Raw genomic sequence first — 17778 nt, 5'->3', positions numbered from 1 at the left:
TGCCCGGACTCAAAAGCCCTTGGGGGAGATTCCCCCGTCGATCACTTGCTGAATCAGAGTGGCTTCTAAGCTGCATAGACGTTCTATCCACCCCAAACTCCGTTATTCCTGATTATTTCTCTCTTCTTCTGTTGCTCATTACTCCAAGTCGGTGTTTCAGCATTGTGATTGTGCCTTGCTTGCTCTTCTCCAGATGCAGCGTGCCTGACTACTTCGACCTCCCGGAACCTCCTGGTGCACAGAGGAGCTGGTCTCTTCTACGCTCAGAATCTTGAGATTTAAGGGGAAATGAACCAATAACTCCCCTCGATAACCAATTTGCTTTTTTTTTATTCCCTAGACAATGTCTTCGCCCTCCGAGACGCCGAGCTACACGAACGATGACCAAACCCCCGAGCTCTCTCGTGCCGCCAGCTACACCGATCTTCCCAGTCAAATTACAACAGAACCCAGCTTAAGACGTACATTTTCTGATTATGCTGTTCCAAGCTTGGCGGGGTCACCGACAAAGGAAACCGTGGATGCCGGGAAGGACATTCTTCGCCGAACCTCTCTTCGCTCCAAGGACAAGCCGAAGCCAGCCTCCGTCTCACGTTTCACACTGTCGTCATCGGAGGATTTGAAGGATACAGATTCACATGTGCCCGAAACTCGGGCGCCGGAGCCCGCTGTGAGACCATCCAAGAGCCGATCAATGTCTGGAAGGATAGTCAGCCTTGCGAGGAAACCGTGGGGCTCTTCCTCCCGGTCTCCATCCCCATCAGCGAAAAGATCTAAGCAGCAAGATTCTCAATCCCCAACTCGATTCGGCGGTCGAAAAACAGAAGATGATCAGCCTCAACCTCCCTCCCGCAGGCGCACGATTCTCTACAAACGCCCGCGCCGGCCAATGCTGGCTGTTGTGGCCAAGGGCACCGAAGACAGCCCCGGCTCTCCAAGCAGTCCATCTGGCAATTCGCTACGGCACCGGTCCTCATTTGAAAAGTTCACAGCATCACTCTCGGTTTCGACCCCGGTCTTACCACCTATGCCCAAGGGAGCCGCAGAAACTGCCGCGGCGTATGCGAATGCCGGTACTGACCATGCACGCAAAAAGGATGAGCTTTGGGGTATCTTTCGGGGCCTGGAGGCGGATTTCCAAAAGTATGTGCAATCACCTTAGCCATTCACATTACAATTATTGACCAGAAAAAGATTTCAAGCCAAATCTAGCTCGCTGAAAGCCAACGTCATCCGTACCTCGCTCCTCCCCTTCCTCAGCCGCCATCACCTCCACACATCATGCAAGAACCTCAGACCAGAAGATCTGGATCGTCGAGTCAATATTCTCAACAAATGGTGGATTGGAATGTTGGAGATGCTCAACGGCAAGCATAACCAGTCGATCTCGGGAACCGACAGACCAGTGTTTCTGGAAGCTGTGGTGGGAATCATGGCTCGACCGGAATGGCGCATCCCCTTCCCTTTGGCCCAGAATGGCAGTGGACCTGCGGATTCATTAAAGTACGCGTCAACTTCGGTGTCGGAAACATCGGATGGCTCAGGCTCCTCGGGTTCGGATTTCCTGGTTGAATCGATTCATCACAACATCCGGAACATCTTTATCCAAAACCTGCTCTCTCAAATGGCATTTGTGGTCGAACGAATGTCCATGAGACATGCACCAGCTAGCCTGGTCGCCTTTTGCGGCAAGGTTTGCTCGTATGCCTTCTTCTTCTGTCCTGGGGTGCCCGAGATCCTGGTTCGCCTGTGGTCCACGCCTCCTAATATGTTCCGACGCATCTTGTCAGAATCGGCCGGGTCACGAACTGGAAACACGCGTGCATACACGCAAGAACTTGCTCTGTGCTTTCCACCGGCCCTCCGTCCCCTAGCGTTCCACTCACAAGCACCTCTGTTGCGTTATCTACGCCAGAAACCCGAGCTACCCTTGAACACCACTCCTATTAATTGGAATCGCCCCTGGGTCGCACGATGGGCTGGACGTGACACGGATCTCTTCTTTGTCTTCGTTAAATACATTCACATTCTGTATGCCGAGTATTTGCCTCCAGAAACTGAAAAGACAAAACGGATATTAGCACCTGGGTTGTTGATGGTTCATGCGCAACTCCTGCTGGTGCTGGAGGACACGATCTACAAGCAATCGGCACAACAGGGGTCCGACAATCCCCACACAGCGGCTGCAATCACCTTCGATGATTTCATCGAGTCACCGGATGCTTCTGCCTCCACTCAACTTCGAAGTGGCAGCAACACTCATCGGTCTATGGCAGAGAATCGTTTGATCATCCTCCTCCGAGACCTCCTATCTGAATCGTCTGTGGAACCGAATCGTGCTCGATTACTTTTTGCCGAATCCTTCTGTGGCATTATCAAATCTGCAGCGCAGAAAATGTCTCTCTTTGATCATAACGCATGCTTTTTGTTGTGTGACTTCCTCGAGGAGGTCATTCCAATCATCACACGTTATGCCCAGTCGATTGAAACGGAATTGTTTGATTGGGGCTTTTGGCTCGACGTTTGTCGCCAAATGATGCAGAGCCACAATTCGCTCACTGAGGTGCGAGTGTTTTCTTTTCTTTTCTGCGTCTGGGGTACCTGGACTGCTGCAGAAGAAAGAAAAGCATCTGTCTGTCTAGATTTCTTGTTGCATGAGCCAGTATTCTACCACTACTTCACTCACTGGAGTCCAATGGTGCGAGCCTATTTCCATCGTTTGTTGTGTTGGAGGGTCGGGCGGTTTAATACTGAACCCTCATCACTCGACTCCAACACCTATGAACTTCTTTCAGATCGACTCCTACGAGTCTGGGAGTATTACATCGGGTTTCAGTCTAAGGCCGAGGAGAACATGACAGCCCCTTTGTCCTCTGCTCCCTGTACACCGGCCCCAGGACGAAGAATCATCATTATCCGATGCGAAAATCAACTGTCTCCTGTCAATCTCTTTGTCAGCTTCGACCGAGTCGTTCCACCCGTTTCTTCGGACCAACTTATGTCACACCGTCGAACCGGATCTTCCGACTCCAATGGCTCAGATGGTCAACCACCTAAAAAGCGATGGGGAATACTCAAGGCTATGTTTGGCAGCTCTTCCAACGCACGTTCCGGCGATGGTGTCAGCAGCAGCAGTTCTGATGACTCTGAGAATGGCGTATCAGATCCAACAATGACTGCTGATAGCAAATGTATGGATGAACACGAACACACTCCGGTCAACAGTATGGAGGAGATCATCCGCCCCAAAGCTCCCCACCAGCCATTCTTTTTCAAATTCTCCTTGGAATGGATGGATCGCCCACAATGGCCCACCAAAAACAAGCGTCTTTTCACCCCTTGTCTCCCTGTCGCATCACAATTGCACGTTGAGCATCGGCGCTCTCCTGACAAGTCGGATTATGACACAGCCTCAGAGAATCCGGGCCAGTCCGACTTCGAGAATGATGAACAAGAACCAGAAATTCCCACCACCAACCAAGATACCCCCACGCAACCTACCTCAGATACCTGGCCGCGAACACCTACAACTAAGAACTCCCCCTTACCCGAACTTCCTTCCCAGCCTTCTTACGACCATCTTGTGCCTAGCAAATATGCAGGCCGCGCCCTCGCGGAGTGGGCACACATTGTCTCCGAATGCGATAGCTTTTTCGCCCGTCGTCGTGACGAGGGTGTCCCCACTGATCGCATGGTGGAAACCCCAACCCTGGGGGTTGAGAGCTTCCGCAAATAATTCAACATGAGAGTAACCCTCTCTCAGCAACACAGATCAATTATAGACTCCTCGTGACATGTTCAAACAGATGTCTGTTTTACAATAATGTTTCGGGTCATTCTTTCTCGTTTCTTCTATTTTCTGTGTGCATGGCGGATCTGGAGCATAGGGAATCGGCGTTCACTTAGCCTGATTTTGTTATTCCAAGGATTTCTCATTTTCGTGTACTAGGAGCGAAACACGCAATAATCATAGTAAGACATCATTCGATTTGATCAAAACTACCATTCAAAGGAACCGTAGTAAAAATATATACATATAATTTTCTCTATGTAACAAGTCATCTCTCATTTTAAATCTACTCTTGCTGCTTTGCTTGCTTCTCCTCATCAAGCTGCTTGTTCAGTAAATACAGCAAAGCCCCCTGTACATCCTCCCTATCCATAAACACCTCAACAAGCCTCACCCCAGACCCATTCTGAATCCGTTCATTGGCAAGCACATCCTTCAACTCGCCACAGGTCCTCGCCGTAAAGGTGTTATTCGCCGCATGCTCTTCATCAGCGCCGAAATAGTTCAGCGCCTGCGCGTGTCTCCAGAACGGCACATCGTTGTACACTTGCTTGCGCCCGTGGATCACCCGCTCGATAGTGTAACCGTCGTTATTGATGATGAAAATGATAATGTTCAGCTTCTCGCGGATCATCACGCTGATCTCCTGCGCCGTCATCTGCAGACTCCCGTCGCCGATGAACAACACCGTCTGGCTCTTACTTCCTGTGACCTTGTTGTGCTCGCGCTGCGCTAGCGCTGTGCCTAGTGTTGCCGGGAGCATGAATCCAATCGAGAGCCAGGTCACTGCGCCGAAGATGCGGGATTTGGCAGGCAGTTTGAAATTCCGGCCGCCGTGCGCGGCGGTGCCTGTTTCGGTGAGGATTATGTCGCCCTCCCGGAAGAGCGGGTTTACCAGGCGGTAGAAGTTGTCTTGGGCGAGTGGGTCTGTGTTCTGGATGTTGGCCAGGGTTATTTCTTGTTTCGGAGGCCCGGTGGCCTTGACTAGGCGTGTTGAGTCGAGGCTCTGGAGTAGGTTTGATAATATGTTGCGGGCGGATTGGTCATGGTATGTATCATTCTCGATTTGGACGGTGCTGCCCGAGAATGTGATTGCCACTGCGGGCTTGGGGATTGATGTATAGAAATATGTGTTGGTATCGCTGTTGTGCGGTCCGAATGTCAAGACCAGGTCTGCTTCCTGGAAGTATTCCTGCGCTGGCTTGTCGCCGAAGGCTGCCGCGTACAATCCGTACACATTTGGCAGCTGCTCGTTGACTAGGCCCTTGCCGTACACGGTTGTCCATGTGGGCCAGTTGGTTGCTTTGATCAGGGTATCGAGCTGGTCGACGATACCGAGACCTGTGCTTTCTCCGTCCACGAAGATGAATGGACGCTTGGCGCTGTACACTCTCTCCAAGATGCGAGCCAGCACCTGTGGCTCTTGGGCGGAGCTTGGTGGTTGTGGGATACAGATCTTTGTTTCCAAGTTGGCAGCTGACACCAGCACATCGGGCATATCATCGGGGAACTCGAGGTAGACTGGTCGGTTGTGGATCAACGCTTGGCGCAGGACATAGTCGATTCTTTCGGGCGCTGTGGCAGCATCTTCTAGCCTGGCCTGGGCTGCAGTGACATGTGTTGACATGTTTGCAAAGCGACGGTAGTCGCCATCTGAAAAAGTGTGGTGCATAAACGTGCGTGCGCTCTGGAGCGGGCGTGGTGGGGTTCCGACAATGTGTAGCACGGGTGTGTTCTCGGCATAGGCGCCTGCAATACCGTTGATAGCGGACAGCTCGCCAACGCCATAGGTAGTGATCAATGCAGACAGGCCCTTAATGCGACCGTATCCGTCTGCCGCATAGGCGGCATTGAGTTCATTGCAGTTGCCCACCCAGTGGAGGCCAGCGGGTGTAACGAAATCCAATAGGCGAAGGTTGTAGTCCCCAGGGACGCCGAACATGGAGTCGACGCCCAGCTGGCGCAACCGAGTGAACAAGTAGTCTGCGAGCTTAATATCTTGAGTCATAATGAATGTGATGTTGAAGTTGGAGAAGAAGAAAGACAAGTATTTATAGATGGGTCCCCGCATCTTATCGCCGATACGCCGACACTCCGACACTCCGATCTCGCCGTTGTTAGCCGACTTCACTCTTCTTTATCTCCACTGGCGGACGAAACTCCGCCAGACCAGCCATGTCACGTCTGGCTGCCTGTGAAGCCTGTAGAAAGGCTAAGCTAGCATGCGATCACCAACTGCCTGTCTGCACGCGTTGTAGTACCAGCAAAGGGATCTGCATCTACAGAACCACGCCCTTTAAGCGGAAAAGGGTCGAGAAACAAAGGTCGGTTTTATACTTGCTTGGCCTGCATTCGAGTTGGCTAATCATATTTTTGCAGCCTTGGCTCACCAGATGAATCACCGTCATTTAATCCAAGACGTAATCCATACCCAAACCCTGGGTATCTAGGGTCGTCTAGCCATGCAGCTATATTCAAGCACATTACTCCGGATGGAGACCATGGCCCTGGTAGTCATCAAGTAGTACCAGAGGACCTGCACTCGGACTTATTCGGGGACAACCATCTGGTCTTACAAGGCGCAGATATCCTCAAACATCTGTTGACAACATACAAGTTGTCTGCCATGAAAGACCTCGTCATGTTCTGGCTAGCCAAAGGAGCCAACCTAGCCTTAGCAGAGCCTTTTGTTGACCAATGTGCGCAGAGTGTGAGCCAACTGTTCACTTATCACGACGAAAACTGGCATCTAGTCTATGCAAGGCGACTCTTGCAGAACTCGGCCCAGCCGCTGCATTTCAATGATACCTCTGACCTAGCTAGTTTCTCGGCTCAATTTCTAGATCACAATTCTCGTTGGGAGACATTGGGGATATTCTTTGCCGCTGTCAGTCGAGCGACAATTGACATTGCGTTCTTCCCGTCTCTATATATGACTGCGCAAGAGCAGTACACACTCCGAAGACTATGTACCAAACTTTGTGACTTCGCGTTGGAGATATCACTCTCTCTAGATTGCCTAAATGATCTACAGCTGATCATGCAATACGAGAATTTTATCGTCCATTCCTACGTGGACGGAGATCAGAGTAAGTTACCGGCCCATCCGCAGTTACTACCTCTACTTGAGCCATCTATTAACCTTTCGAAGGCTACCATTCCTGGCGCAAACTAGGCGACGCAATATCCTCAACATTTGCCCTAGGCTATCATGAGAACATCGAAATAAAACCAGGACTCCCGCGATTCCTGAAAGAACTGCGCAAAACAGCCTTCGCGCGCATCTACTCCGCAGACAAGAACATAGCAATATTCCTCGGCCGCCCACCACGAATGAACAAACGCTTCTGCCACTTCCAGATCCCGTCTTGCCGGAACGCAGAAGAAGGCTCAGCAGACTGGGCTCCAGACGCGGAGTCCGGGTACCGGGCTGATACGCGGTGGTCTGCGCTGTGCGCATCGCTGAAGGAGGAGATCTGGGAGCTTCTTCAGGACAAGCATGATCCGTCATGTGCACAACGAGCAAGGTATTTAAACGCAACACCCGCACCGTCTCAGTGGATACCATGGCTAATTAAGAAATGGCACAGCGTGATACAATGTCAAGCAGAGAGACAGTGGCAAAACCTACCAGCCCACTTCCGACTCGAGAGCAGTCTGAAGCAATGTACACAAGGACCCTTTGAGCGAGACTTCGTCGCTGGCGTACGACTGCACCACTTACATGTGCTATTCTTGCTCCGCCTTTTGCTTCTTAAATCACCGACTGAGCCCGATCTACCGATCATCGAGACGGCGGGTCAGATGCTCACGCTGGTGGTGGAAATTATTTTACTGCGGGATCAGCTCACTAATTCGGGGACGGGTCTTATTTGGAAGGTATGCATGAAATTGACTTGATTTTTATATAACATACTCTGTCTATAAAACAAGCAGTCAACTAATATACGTACCAACTAGGTTGCATACTACGGTCTCCCCGCAGCGGGGATAATGCTTTTGGCAATGCTGAAACAGCACATGCCACGAGCGCACCGGACACGGACGTTACAAGATCTCAGTGTGTTTGTAGCGGAGGTGCAGATCGGGACAATTGTTAAAGCCGGCGATCCGAATTACGCATTGCTTTCTAAGGCTACGCGGACTATACAGCGTTTTCTAGACTCGACTCATTCGGACCCGGCGCAGCCTCTGCCTGAACAGGCTGGAAATGAGGGGAATGATGAGTGGGCGGCGCTGTTGAGTCAGGATCTGTGGGATTTCGAGGCTGGGTTTTGGCAGAGTCTGGCGGATCACCCGTCTTTGTTGGCGATTGAGCCTTCTTTGCCTCCAGTTTAGTTTGGTGGAATATGATGTTTTATGATACCCATGCGTGAGTACCATATAGATAGGGCTAGAAGGCAGTTCATTTGATGTCATGTACCCGTGCAACAAGAAGAACCATAAAATAGACTAAACTACATATATTCACTTATACCGGTCTTGAATCTTCGAAACGAAAAGCCACTGGAAAAAACACTGGACCTCTTCCTAAACGAACTCCTCCTCGTCTCCGCGGAATCAGCCATGTCTTTCTTCGCTATGCTGCCCTTAGCTGTTGGCTGCTTTGCTTCTTATACAACCACCAACAAATCATGACTCCTACCGTGAGCGGTACTGTAATTGCGGCCCAAATTAGCCATACTGTCTCTTTGATGGCACCCCCAAAAACTCCTGCACCAACCACCGTTCCTGCAAAGGTACCTGGCAGGAACATCATTGTCAAAGCAGCGATTGCATTCATGGATGCAGAGTCTCGCTTCATGCTATGAGCGATCTGCATGTTGTTGATGGCATCTTGCCGCATCGCAAGATTGTGAGCCAGGAGCATGGCACTGTCTTTGCGCTGCTTGTAGTTCAAGAACCACATTTTTATTTTCTCCGAGGAGGAGATAGTATAGGATATCGACTCATCGGCTCGCTGATTCATAAAAGGGTTGGATTGACGGAGCAAGGGGCTGAGACGTGAGTGGGCATTTTGAATGGCTTTGGCCATGATGATTGTTACATCAGCATTGGCGATATGTGAATCTGCATTTGAGGCCATGATTTGGAGCTGCTTTGATAAATCTCCGAATTTAGCGCTATCACTAAACTTGAGGTCTACAAGGTGATCTTCAACTTTGTTCATCTGCGTCCACATGAACCGCTGGAAACGCTTGACGTGGAATTTAGAAGCTTCGAAAGAAAGTGTGGAAAGAATGGTGTGGATGTCAAATGGATCATCCAAGAAGACAGCTGGCTTTTTTACTGGGGAAGTGACATTTAGTGCAATTTTCAGTATAGATTTGAGTGTGCTGATGGAGGTATCGAACTTTTTATGCGAGATGATGTATGTTGTCAAGTCCCGAGTAATGTCATGGCGCACATAAACAGATAGCGGAGCTCCTTGAGCTTGGAGGTTCCAACGGGGATGCTGGCAAAAAAGATCTTTGTGATATTAGCGTTTGGTGTCTTGATATCTGATGCTTCTGCTCTTACCGCAAGCTAGCAACCTCCCGTCATCATCTTCCTCCCAATGCGTTTGGGGGGCCCAGTAATCTGGCCGACCAATCATATTCATCACAAACAAAGGATTGACTTGTAATGTCTCGAGGAGTTGCTTGGCATTTCTTTGGGTCATTGGAACGCGTGAGCCGAATGAAGTACCCTCTGTAGGAACCAAGGAACAAAAGCTAGACAAGTCAGTATGAGATTCAGAACGGGGGAGAAACACTAACAAAACGAGCATAGTACGCCTAAGACAGGGTTTAATAGTTGGGGAGGGGTTGATAGCATAGGACTTTCGATATATTTAGCCGTCAAATTCCAAGTATGGGGTTGGTAAGCCTCACCTGTAAGAGTTGATCCATGTTGGCCTCGTCAAGTGTTCGCCATTCTTGACATGATATCAGCCTCTAAAACAGAAGCTATATGATGCAGTGACCTACCTCCTCCCTGCGAATCAGCTTTGAAGCATTCCACATGAGTTGTAGGCGAAAAGTTCTCTTCCCGTTCCAAATGCCGATGGTATTGCACAGCATCAAAGACTTGCTGGAGAGACCTGAGATTAACTAGTGGATAACGGTCTGTGGCAAGGTTGAAATCAAAATCCAGATCGTTGACACTAATATCTGCAGTCGCAGCATGGCGACGTATACCGTCTTGCGATATTGAATTTGGTCGGCGGTCCACCTCAGTGTGCACAGGTGTAGCTTCAAGCTTTGAGAGCTTGGACAAGTCTCCAGTCTCGGCCAGATTAAGGAGATCTTTCTCAGTCATGACTTCTAGAAAGGAAAACCAAGTCAAATTATGATCCAACTATTAGGAATAAAGGCTATATATTGTTCGAAGCAGCATATAAGAGGGGTGTTATTGATGATCTTATCCTATCTCAGCCCACATGGGCATGCTTGCGCCTAAGTAAAAATACGAGACGCCCGGGTGATGGTATCTACAAAAGTGGAAAATCAACCGGCAATGCTTCTTCATTCGTTAGATCAAACTTGTCCATTCATGTGCTGTAAGCGCTAGTGCTGTTATACCCATGTATGTAGCTATTTTGTTTAGAATTGGGTCTAGTAATGAAGAACACAGCCTTGTGCTCGCGAAAAAGCAGCTGGGCGTGCTATTATTTTAGGGTGGCTCTACTCCGTATATGATACAGCATAGCCCCTTCCATATAGGTACTATAGCGTGGACAATTTGAGGCTGTTTGGAACTTTTTCGTCTATAGCAGTATGATATTTTGTGGTCGCATGCCATGTGTATCCTCTGTCCATCTGTTCTAAACTTGGCAGCCTCTTGTTCTTGAAGACATAGAAGCTGCATGGAGTACGATCTGTGGATTAAAGGAAGTACGTTATGTTTTCTTCAACTGTACAGTTCTAGCGGGGTCAAGTAGGGAGCATAAGCATTTACAGGTTATTCCAGCGCCAGGCAAGCGTGAAGGATACGATGAAGGATTCAAGTTTTTTTCCAGACGATGATACGGCACCAACGACGGGAGCTTCTTTTGCATTTTCTACAAAGATTTGAGGACTTGCCCGGGGGCGTGAAGAATGGCGAGCACCTGCTAGACTTACCAGCGTATATTGCAACAAGCGAGAGAGGCGCTAGACTTGCTGACGGAGGACGTCCCTTGTCCCCATAACTTCATCTTCACGAGGAGATGGATGATGGTCATTCCTCGACGGGCTAAGGAATTTCACGGTATCACGGCAAATGGGGCTGGAATGATGGGGTCAGTTTATATCTGGAATTATGACCAGCTGGATGCATGGAAAGAAATTGGACCAATGAAGGTCCTGGCAGGATTAGGGCTGCCAAGGGGGTGCGATGCTGATGTGAAAGGTTTTATGCTTGGTCGATATATTTAGACCATAGAATCATGGGAATACACCAAACAATACGACAAACCCAAGGCTTGTTTTACAGAGAAATGAAGGCGTAAATTTCTGAAAGAAGATTCTGCAACACCTGAATTTTAGATAGACAAAATATTTCCTTCTGAAAAAGTAAGTACTACCCTAGGGGTTGAGCACTTGGAATGAGCAAACCATGCGGACTGGCAGGTTGAGAACCCTCTTAAAAGCTAGATACGAAATGTGATATATCCCCATATGAACGCCGGTCCCTCGGGACAAGGATGAGAAGCTAGATACATTCAAGAAAAGCGGGGATGAAGCGACTAATGGAACCGACAGAGCAATATGCCAAGTCCCGTGAGCTCAAGACATGCAGGTATATGATGGGTGTGAAAGAAGTTCCCAAAATCCAGGTATAGAGGTATCCCGACAATGTGGCAGTCGGGCTGTACAGTGCTCGTTTAGAACACAAAAGAATCAATCCGATAAGCGTGGATGAAGCGTGGGTGAGAAGAGCGACAAATAGGAAAGGGGCTGAAAGGTAGAATACATTAGTGTAGTAGCTTATCGCTGGCGTGGTGGATGGTCTTGGCGACCCGATCGATCCAATATTGGGTCAATGTCCAATTCCCGGTGTTGATGCTGTCGCGGATAGCAGGGAAGATCGAGGCGTCGTAGCCGGACCACAGCTCTGGACCGAAGATGACGTGTCGGAATTGTGTGCGGTTAGGGATCTGTACAAGTCGTTAGCTAGGGTTGAGGGATGGGCAGAACGTCAACTTACACCTCCGCCTTCTTCCAAATCAAGTAGATTGGTATCAAAGGCAGCCATTCGAGCATTATGGTTCACCCGCTGGACTGCCATGACATTGCTTTCATACCCTCCCATGCCCCACACAGTATCGTGCCAGATCTTGTTCCATGACTGGAACGTAACAGCATTGGCTTTCATCTCGGTCGCAGCTTTGAACATGGGTTGCATATCCACCTCGGCCTTCTTTGATTTGGCAAATTTGTCCAAGTCTTTGACCCATCCGCCAATGGAGTCGCCATAAACTTCCAAATCGAATGGCAGCATGGGGTTCTCCGAAAGGTCAAGGAGGAGAAGCCCCCAGAATTGAGCCAGTATTTTGTGGTATTGGAAATCGGGGTCGGCAAAATTAACCATCCAGTCATATGTTTCGTAGCAGCTGTGGTATGGGTAGGGCTCGCCCGAAAATCCAAAGTCAATGCTCGAGGTGCCAGCGATATCCTGGAATGCAACGTAATCACTTCCAGCGCCAAGCGGAGTGATCTTTGAGCCCTTTTGATCCCAAAGGTCTTTCAGTGTCGCGTTCGCATAGGGGTCTGAGATACGACCCAGAACCTGCAGCACGGTGCGCTCAAAAACGGGCGAAGCAGACACATGGAAATCGGGCCCAGAAACACCCACGTCGACATTTAGGTAGGCAAACGCATTCGCACGGAGATCGGCGATCTCCTTTTCGACATGTTCTGTTGAGCCGATCAAGTTATACTCCTCTCCATCCCAACTGACAAATTCAATGGTGCGAAGGGGCCGCCATCCGTAGGTGAGCAACTCGCCAAAGGCTCGTACAACCTCTAGGAAAGTAGCAGTGCCACTTCCAGGGTCAACACTTCCCGTGCACCACGAATCTCGGTGGTTGCCAACAATAATCTTCTTGTCACGCTCGTCCATTCCAGTGATCTTGCCGTGAATGTTGTAGATAGGTTGCCGTTCTACTTCATCTTGTAGGTTCATCAAATGAACGACCGGGGAGTCTTGGTCACCAGTCCACCACTCTTGTACATCAGGAACACCACCCACCCATTCCTTTGGTACTTTGGAGCCGTGGCCTTTGAGGCCCTGCAAAAGCTTCTGTGCATCACGCCAAGCGAGTGGAAGACTGGGAATCTTGGGTAGACCGAGGCTCTCCTCGGGAGATAGACGATGCTTTTCTCCCGGCGTGGATGCCCATCCGGGGCTGAGAACATCGCCCACTACCTGCGACATCATACTCACACCGCCCCGTTGCACGCCATCGCTTGGCATGTACCGTCCTTCGGGGAAGGCCGGGCCTTTGATAAATCCGTCTTGGGAGGGATCGGAGTAGATGATACAGCCGGCCGCCCCGGCTAATTCAGCGGCCTTGATTTTTAATGCGCGGTCGGATTCGGTTCCATAGTAACGGACCAAGGCAATCGAGCCATCGAGTGAAATTCCTTTGTCTGCGAGAAGTTTGAAATCTTCCCGGGCTCCGAAGTTAGCATAAACCAGATGCCCAGTGACATTGCCAGATTTCGAATGTCCATGAAAGATCAGGTCCTTGGCATTGTCCTCTTCGAGTTTCGCCTCCCAAGCTAGACTGGGTGGATCGATTATTGCGACTCTCCTCCCATCCTTGCGTGGATAGTTGAGGTAGACCTGAAATTCCTCCCGCGTCACTTCATCGAATCCTGCCTTCTGGAACTCTTGTTCAATCAATTGTGATATCGCAAAGCTGCCCTCTGTGCCAGCTACGTGGGTGTAGTTGGTGACTAGTCGCAAGTTTTCGGCAATCTTGGTCTCATTGATGTGGCCTTGAATGAAATTCTCAACGGAGGCGGCACTGTAGGACTGGCCCATGGACATGCGGCTGTTTATATTGAAGACATCTGCGATGAAGAACACATACACTAGGGTGACCACTAGTAAGAGAGCGAACACTCGGAGAAGCATGATGCATCCCTGATCTTTTAAGCGTGCCCTCGTATCGCTGAGGTTTATCGTGAAGCGGAAACTAGGGAAAGTAGGCATATATCGTTGGAAGGGTCGTTGGATAGCGGATAGCGTACGGCTCAGACTCGATAGCTGCTTGGAAAAACGATGTCGTAAGGGGGGTCGTCCGGTCAAGGATGCCGATGCCGAATCATCCACGTCCATTTGATCTAGTTCCCGTCGTAATTCCTCCACCGACTCTCGATCTGAGCGTGAGGTCAATGATTCGAGGCCATCGAGGCTGGAGCGCGCCGATTCCACCGTTGGTGGGTGGTAGCCTCGGGTGGAGGCATGATCGCGACCGAGTAGCCCCTGTCGTTCAACATCTGTTTCATCGCCGAGGTCGGATCGAGAGGAGGATGGTTGGCCGGTGGCTTCGGCGTAGGAAGGGATGGGGACAGCCTGATAGTCAAACTTCTCGTCGCCCATTGTGGGAGATACGGGGCTCCGGGGAGCCGTAAGAAGGGTGTAGCGCGGGTGCGGAGATCCGGAGGATCATGATCTGTAGGAAAATGAGAAATGAGCGACGTCCGACATCATATGCCGATAAGTGAGTATATCCGGAGTTTGATGGGAGTTGTATAGGAGAACAGGAGATAGGCAGACGCCCCCGGAGTGAAAGTGACCCACGCTTGGCAACTTTCATTACGCATGGCATTTATAAACATTTCTTTCATGTCCAATATATATTAACCAGAACATTTTTCAATCCGTATAGATTTGGGAGTTTCTATTATGTATTAGATGATCTTGGGGAATGCAGCATCATGCAGATGTTCTCCATTATGCTACATACTCCACGTCAAAGATAAAAGGTATAATACATTGAAAGGGATATTAGAACATTAAAAGGAGAGTCTCGAGAATTCAAATAGAGAGATTTTAGGTGAGTAAATATCGACATCCGAAGTGATGCCACTTTATTATCCAGAATGATTTGCTCCACTAATGATTTGAGGCCTGGAAGATGGCCCTAATAAAAGAATCTCAAAGAGGAAATGTTGAACCTGAGAGAGGTGGAGACAGATCGATAAGATGGACTCAGTTCTACACCGTAGCTTTTTAACAAGAGGATTTTGTGCCACGTAGAGTACCTCTAGTACCCAGAGTACAGAATTATTTACTATTTGGCATATTGTTATTTGTTATTCAAGAAGTTTGAAAGTTTGAAGTTTGCAACTACGCCGTAGTTGTTATACATATCATATACAACATAGCTTCACATTCATACAAATACATATATTCTAATTATCCGGCCCAAAGGAACAATAACAAAATGTCACTAAAAAAAAGGGTAGATCTCCCCACTTGGAAAAAAAAAAAAAAAGAAAGAAAAAAAATAAGTGGTGACAGATCGTACACGGTAGAACCGAGTACACAGACTCCTTTTCATTCTTATATCAATCGCCTTCAATCTTCTCTTTGGGCTTCTTTTCTAATTAACCTTCACCTTCTACTTCTCTCATATCTCTCACCTTTCCTTCCCCCCTTTGTGTTTCCCTTGCCCCTCTATACCCCCACCATGGCTGCTCGTCCCCAAAACATCGGCATCAAGGCCATTGAGGTCTACTTCCCTACTCAGGTAAGTGTTCTCGGATCTTATCCCCTTAGGATATATACTGACATGTCAATTGCAGTGTGTCGATCAGGTTGAGTTGGAGAAGTACGATGGCGTCGCTGCCGGAAAATACACCATCGGTCTCGGACAGACCAAGATGAGCTTCTGTGATGACCGTGAGGGTATGTACACCAATTCCAAAGATCCAAGATCAATCAACTAATTGAGGTTCAGATATCTACTCCATGACCCTCACCGTTCTCTCCTCCCTCATGAACAAATACAACATCGACCCCAAGTCCGTTGGAAGACTCGAGGTTGGCACTGAGACCCTTTTGGACAAGTCCAAGTCCGTCAAGTCCGTTCTCATGCAACTGTTCGCTCCCCACGGAAACACCAACATCGAGGGTGTCGACAACGTCAACGCCTGCTACGGTGGCACCAACGCTGTTTTCAACAGCATCAACTGGGTCGAGTCCTCCGCCTGGGATGGCCGTGATGCCGTAGTGGTCTGCGGTGATATTGCTCTGTACGCCGCTGGTGCTGCCCGCCCCACTGGTGGTGCTGGTTGCGTCGCCATGGTCATTGGCCCCGATGCTCCTATCGTCTTCGATGCCGGTCTCCGTGCCTCCTACCTCACCCACGCCTACGATTTCTACAAGCCCGACCTCACCAGCGAGTACCCCGTTGTCGATGGTCACTACTCTCTTCGCTGCTACACTGAGGCTGTCGATGCCTGCTACAAGGCCTACGACGCCCGCGAGAAGACCCTGAAGGCTCAGGCCAACGGTACCAACGGTACCAACGGTGCCACCGACGAGTCCCTCTCCCCCCTGGACCGCTTCGACTACATTCTGTTCCACGCCCCTACCTGCAAGCTCGTCCAGAAGTCCTACGCTCGTATGCTCTACAACGACTACCTGGCCAACCCCTCGCACCCCGCTTTTGCCGAGGTTGCCCCTGAGCTTCGCGACCTGGACTACGAGACGTCCCTTACCGACAAGGTTGTTGAGAAGACCTTCATGGGTTTGACCAAGAAGCGTTTCGCTGAGCGTGTCACACCCGGTCTCCAGGTCGCCACCCAGTGTGGTAACATGTACACTGCCACCGTTTACGGCGGTTTGGCCAGTCTGCTCAGCAACGTCGCTTTCGACCCCAAGGAGGTCAAGCGTATCGGTCTGTTCAGCTACGGTTCCGGTCTTGCCAGCTCCATGTTCAGCGCCAAGATTGTCGGCGATGTGTCCAACATGGTTGAGAAGCTTGACCTCCAGAACCGTCTCAATGCCCGCACTATTCTTGAGCCTGCTGCGTACGATGACATGTGCAAGCTCCGTGAGCACGCCCACCTGAAGAAGAACTTCAAGCCCGCTGGTAACACCGAGACTATTGGATCCGGTGTCTACTACCTGACTGAGGTGGATGACATGTTCCGCCGCAAGTACGAGATCAAGGCTTAAAGTTTTTGATGTTCTGCGATTGCCTTTACCGTTCGATGTGTTGTTTAGACGGTTCAGAGAGATTCCCCCGAGCGTTTTTGAGTGTTTTGTCAAGGTACATAGACCACTGGGTTTGAGACCTTTTTTTCGTTTTTTTCTTTTTTACTCTTTCGGTTGGGTGTTAATCATTTCGACCCACATGAAATGAATGTCATGAAATAATTAAACAAATTAATGAGATGAATTTCTAAATACTCTCTTGTGCCTAAAATGCCTAAAATGTATTAACAGTGAAACGACCCCAGGGGGGTCAGTGCGCGGTTATGTGTTGATCACCCCAATTTGACCTCAACCTCTTTACAGATGTCTCTTGCATGAACTTCACTGCATAATTGTTGCTAATTATGGGAAATTTCTCAGTTTCAAGATCAAATTGTCCAATCACTGCATATGACGCCGGTGCTCGGCGCGTACTTCAAACTCATCCCATACATGTAGCCGCTGACTTCGATATCACATTCGGCCACTGGCGCATCTAGAGCAGGTACCCTCCCATCAAAGAGTCTTTTTACCCTGTTTAGGCCCTGGAATCACACATTCCATGACCCCGATTGCTATTTTTATCCATTTGCTTTCTTGGAACCCTTAACCGCTGACCCCGCGAGTCCTCAGGCAGGTACAATCACCAACAAGTCCGCTAATTACCTGGAAATGTGACCTAATTGTTGCCGTTTTTAGAACATTGTGAGAAACTTGCAGCAGGCTAACTAGTTTAGGGAATCTGAAGAATGATATTGAAGAAGATGCAAAATATAGTAACATCTTGACGCGCGACAGTCCGATGAAACCGC

General features: G+C 49.4%; 6 protein-coding genes across 6 annotated transcripts; 3 read left to right on the top strand and 3 right to left on the bottom strand.

Moving 5' to 3' along the window:
* Positions 1–343: 343 nt before the first annotated feature.
* N7517_002509 (DUF1765 domain-containing protein) lies at positions 344–3736 on the top strand (the record flags this gene model as incomplete). Its single annotated transcript, XM_056720239.1, has 2 exons — positions 344–1143; positions 1195–3736. The coding sequence occupies 2 exons, from the start codon at positions 344–346 to the stop codon at positions 3734–3736; spliced, it is 3342 nt and encodes a 1113-aa protein (XP_056584374.1).
* A 340-nt stretch (positions 3737–4076) lies between these two features.
* On the bottom strand, positions 4077–5798 carry N7517_002508 (alpha-keto acid decarboxylase family protein; the record flags this gene model as incomplete). Its single annotated transcript, XM_056720238.1, has 1 exon — positions 4077–5798. One exon carries the CDS (start codon positions 5796–5798, stop codon positions 4077–4079), a length of 1722 nt encoding a protein of 573 aa, XP_056584373.1.
* Position 5799: 1 nt separating this feature from the next.
* N7517_002507 (uncharacterized protein) lies at positions 5800–8128 on the top strand (the record flags this gene model as incomplete). The annotated part of the gene is made up of 5 exons (XM_056720237.1): positions 5800–5837; positions 5959–6114; positions 6170–6879; positions 6942–7669; positions 7751–8128. The coding sequence occupies 5 exons, from the start codon at positions 5800–5802 to the stop codon at positions 8126–8128; spliced, it is 2010 nt and encodes a 669-aa protein (XP_056584372.1).
* Positions 8129–8369: 241 nt separating this feature from the next.
* N7517_002506 (uncharacterized protein) lies at positions 8370–10090 on the bottom strand (the record flags this gene model as incomplete). The annotated part of the gene is made up of 5 exons (XM_056720236.1): positions 8370–9259; positions 9311–9504; positions 9550–9611; positions 9664–9707; positions 9760–10090. 5 exons carry the CDS (start codon positions 10088–10090, stop codon positions 8370–8372), a joined length of 1521 nt encoding a protein of 506 aa, XP_056584371.1.
* A 1636-nt stretch (positions 10091–11726) lies between these two features.
* On the bottom strand, positions 11727–14362 carry N7517_002505 (M28 family metallopeptidase; the record flags this gene model as incomplete). The annotated part of the gene is made up of 2 exons (XM_056720235.1): positions 11727–11909; positions 11960–14362. 2 exons carry the CDS (start codon positions 14360–14362, stop codon positions 11727–11729), a joined length of 2586 nt encoding a protein of 861 aa, XP_056584370.1.
* Positions 14363–15455: 1093 nt separating this feature from the next.
* On the top strand, positions 15456–16948 carry erg13 (hydroxymethylglutaryl-CoA synthase; the record flags this gene model as incomplete). The annotated part of the gene is made up of 3 exons (XM_056720234.1): positions 15456–15515; positions 15571–15673; positions 15726–16948. 3 exons carry the CDS (start codon positions 15456–15458, stop codon positions 16946–16948), a joined length of 1386 nt encoding a protein of 461 aa, XP_056584369.1.
* Positions 16949–17778: the final 830 nt, after the last annotated feature.

This window comes from Penicillium concentricum (genome assembly GCF_028827145.1).
Source record: "Penicillium concentricum strain IBT 3081 chromosome Unknown utg000001l_segment0_segment0, whole genome shotgun sequence".
Classification (NCBI taxonomy): domain Eukaryota; kingdom Fungi; phylum Ascomycota; class Eurotiomycetes; order Eurotiales; family Aspergillaceae; genus Penicillium; species Penicillium concentricum.
Note: the sequence above shows the minus strand (reverse complement) of the source record. Positions and strands in the feature narration are given on the sequence as shown.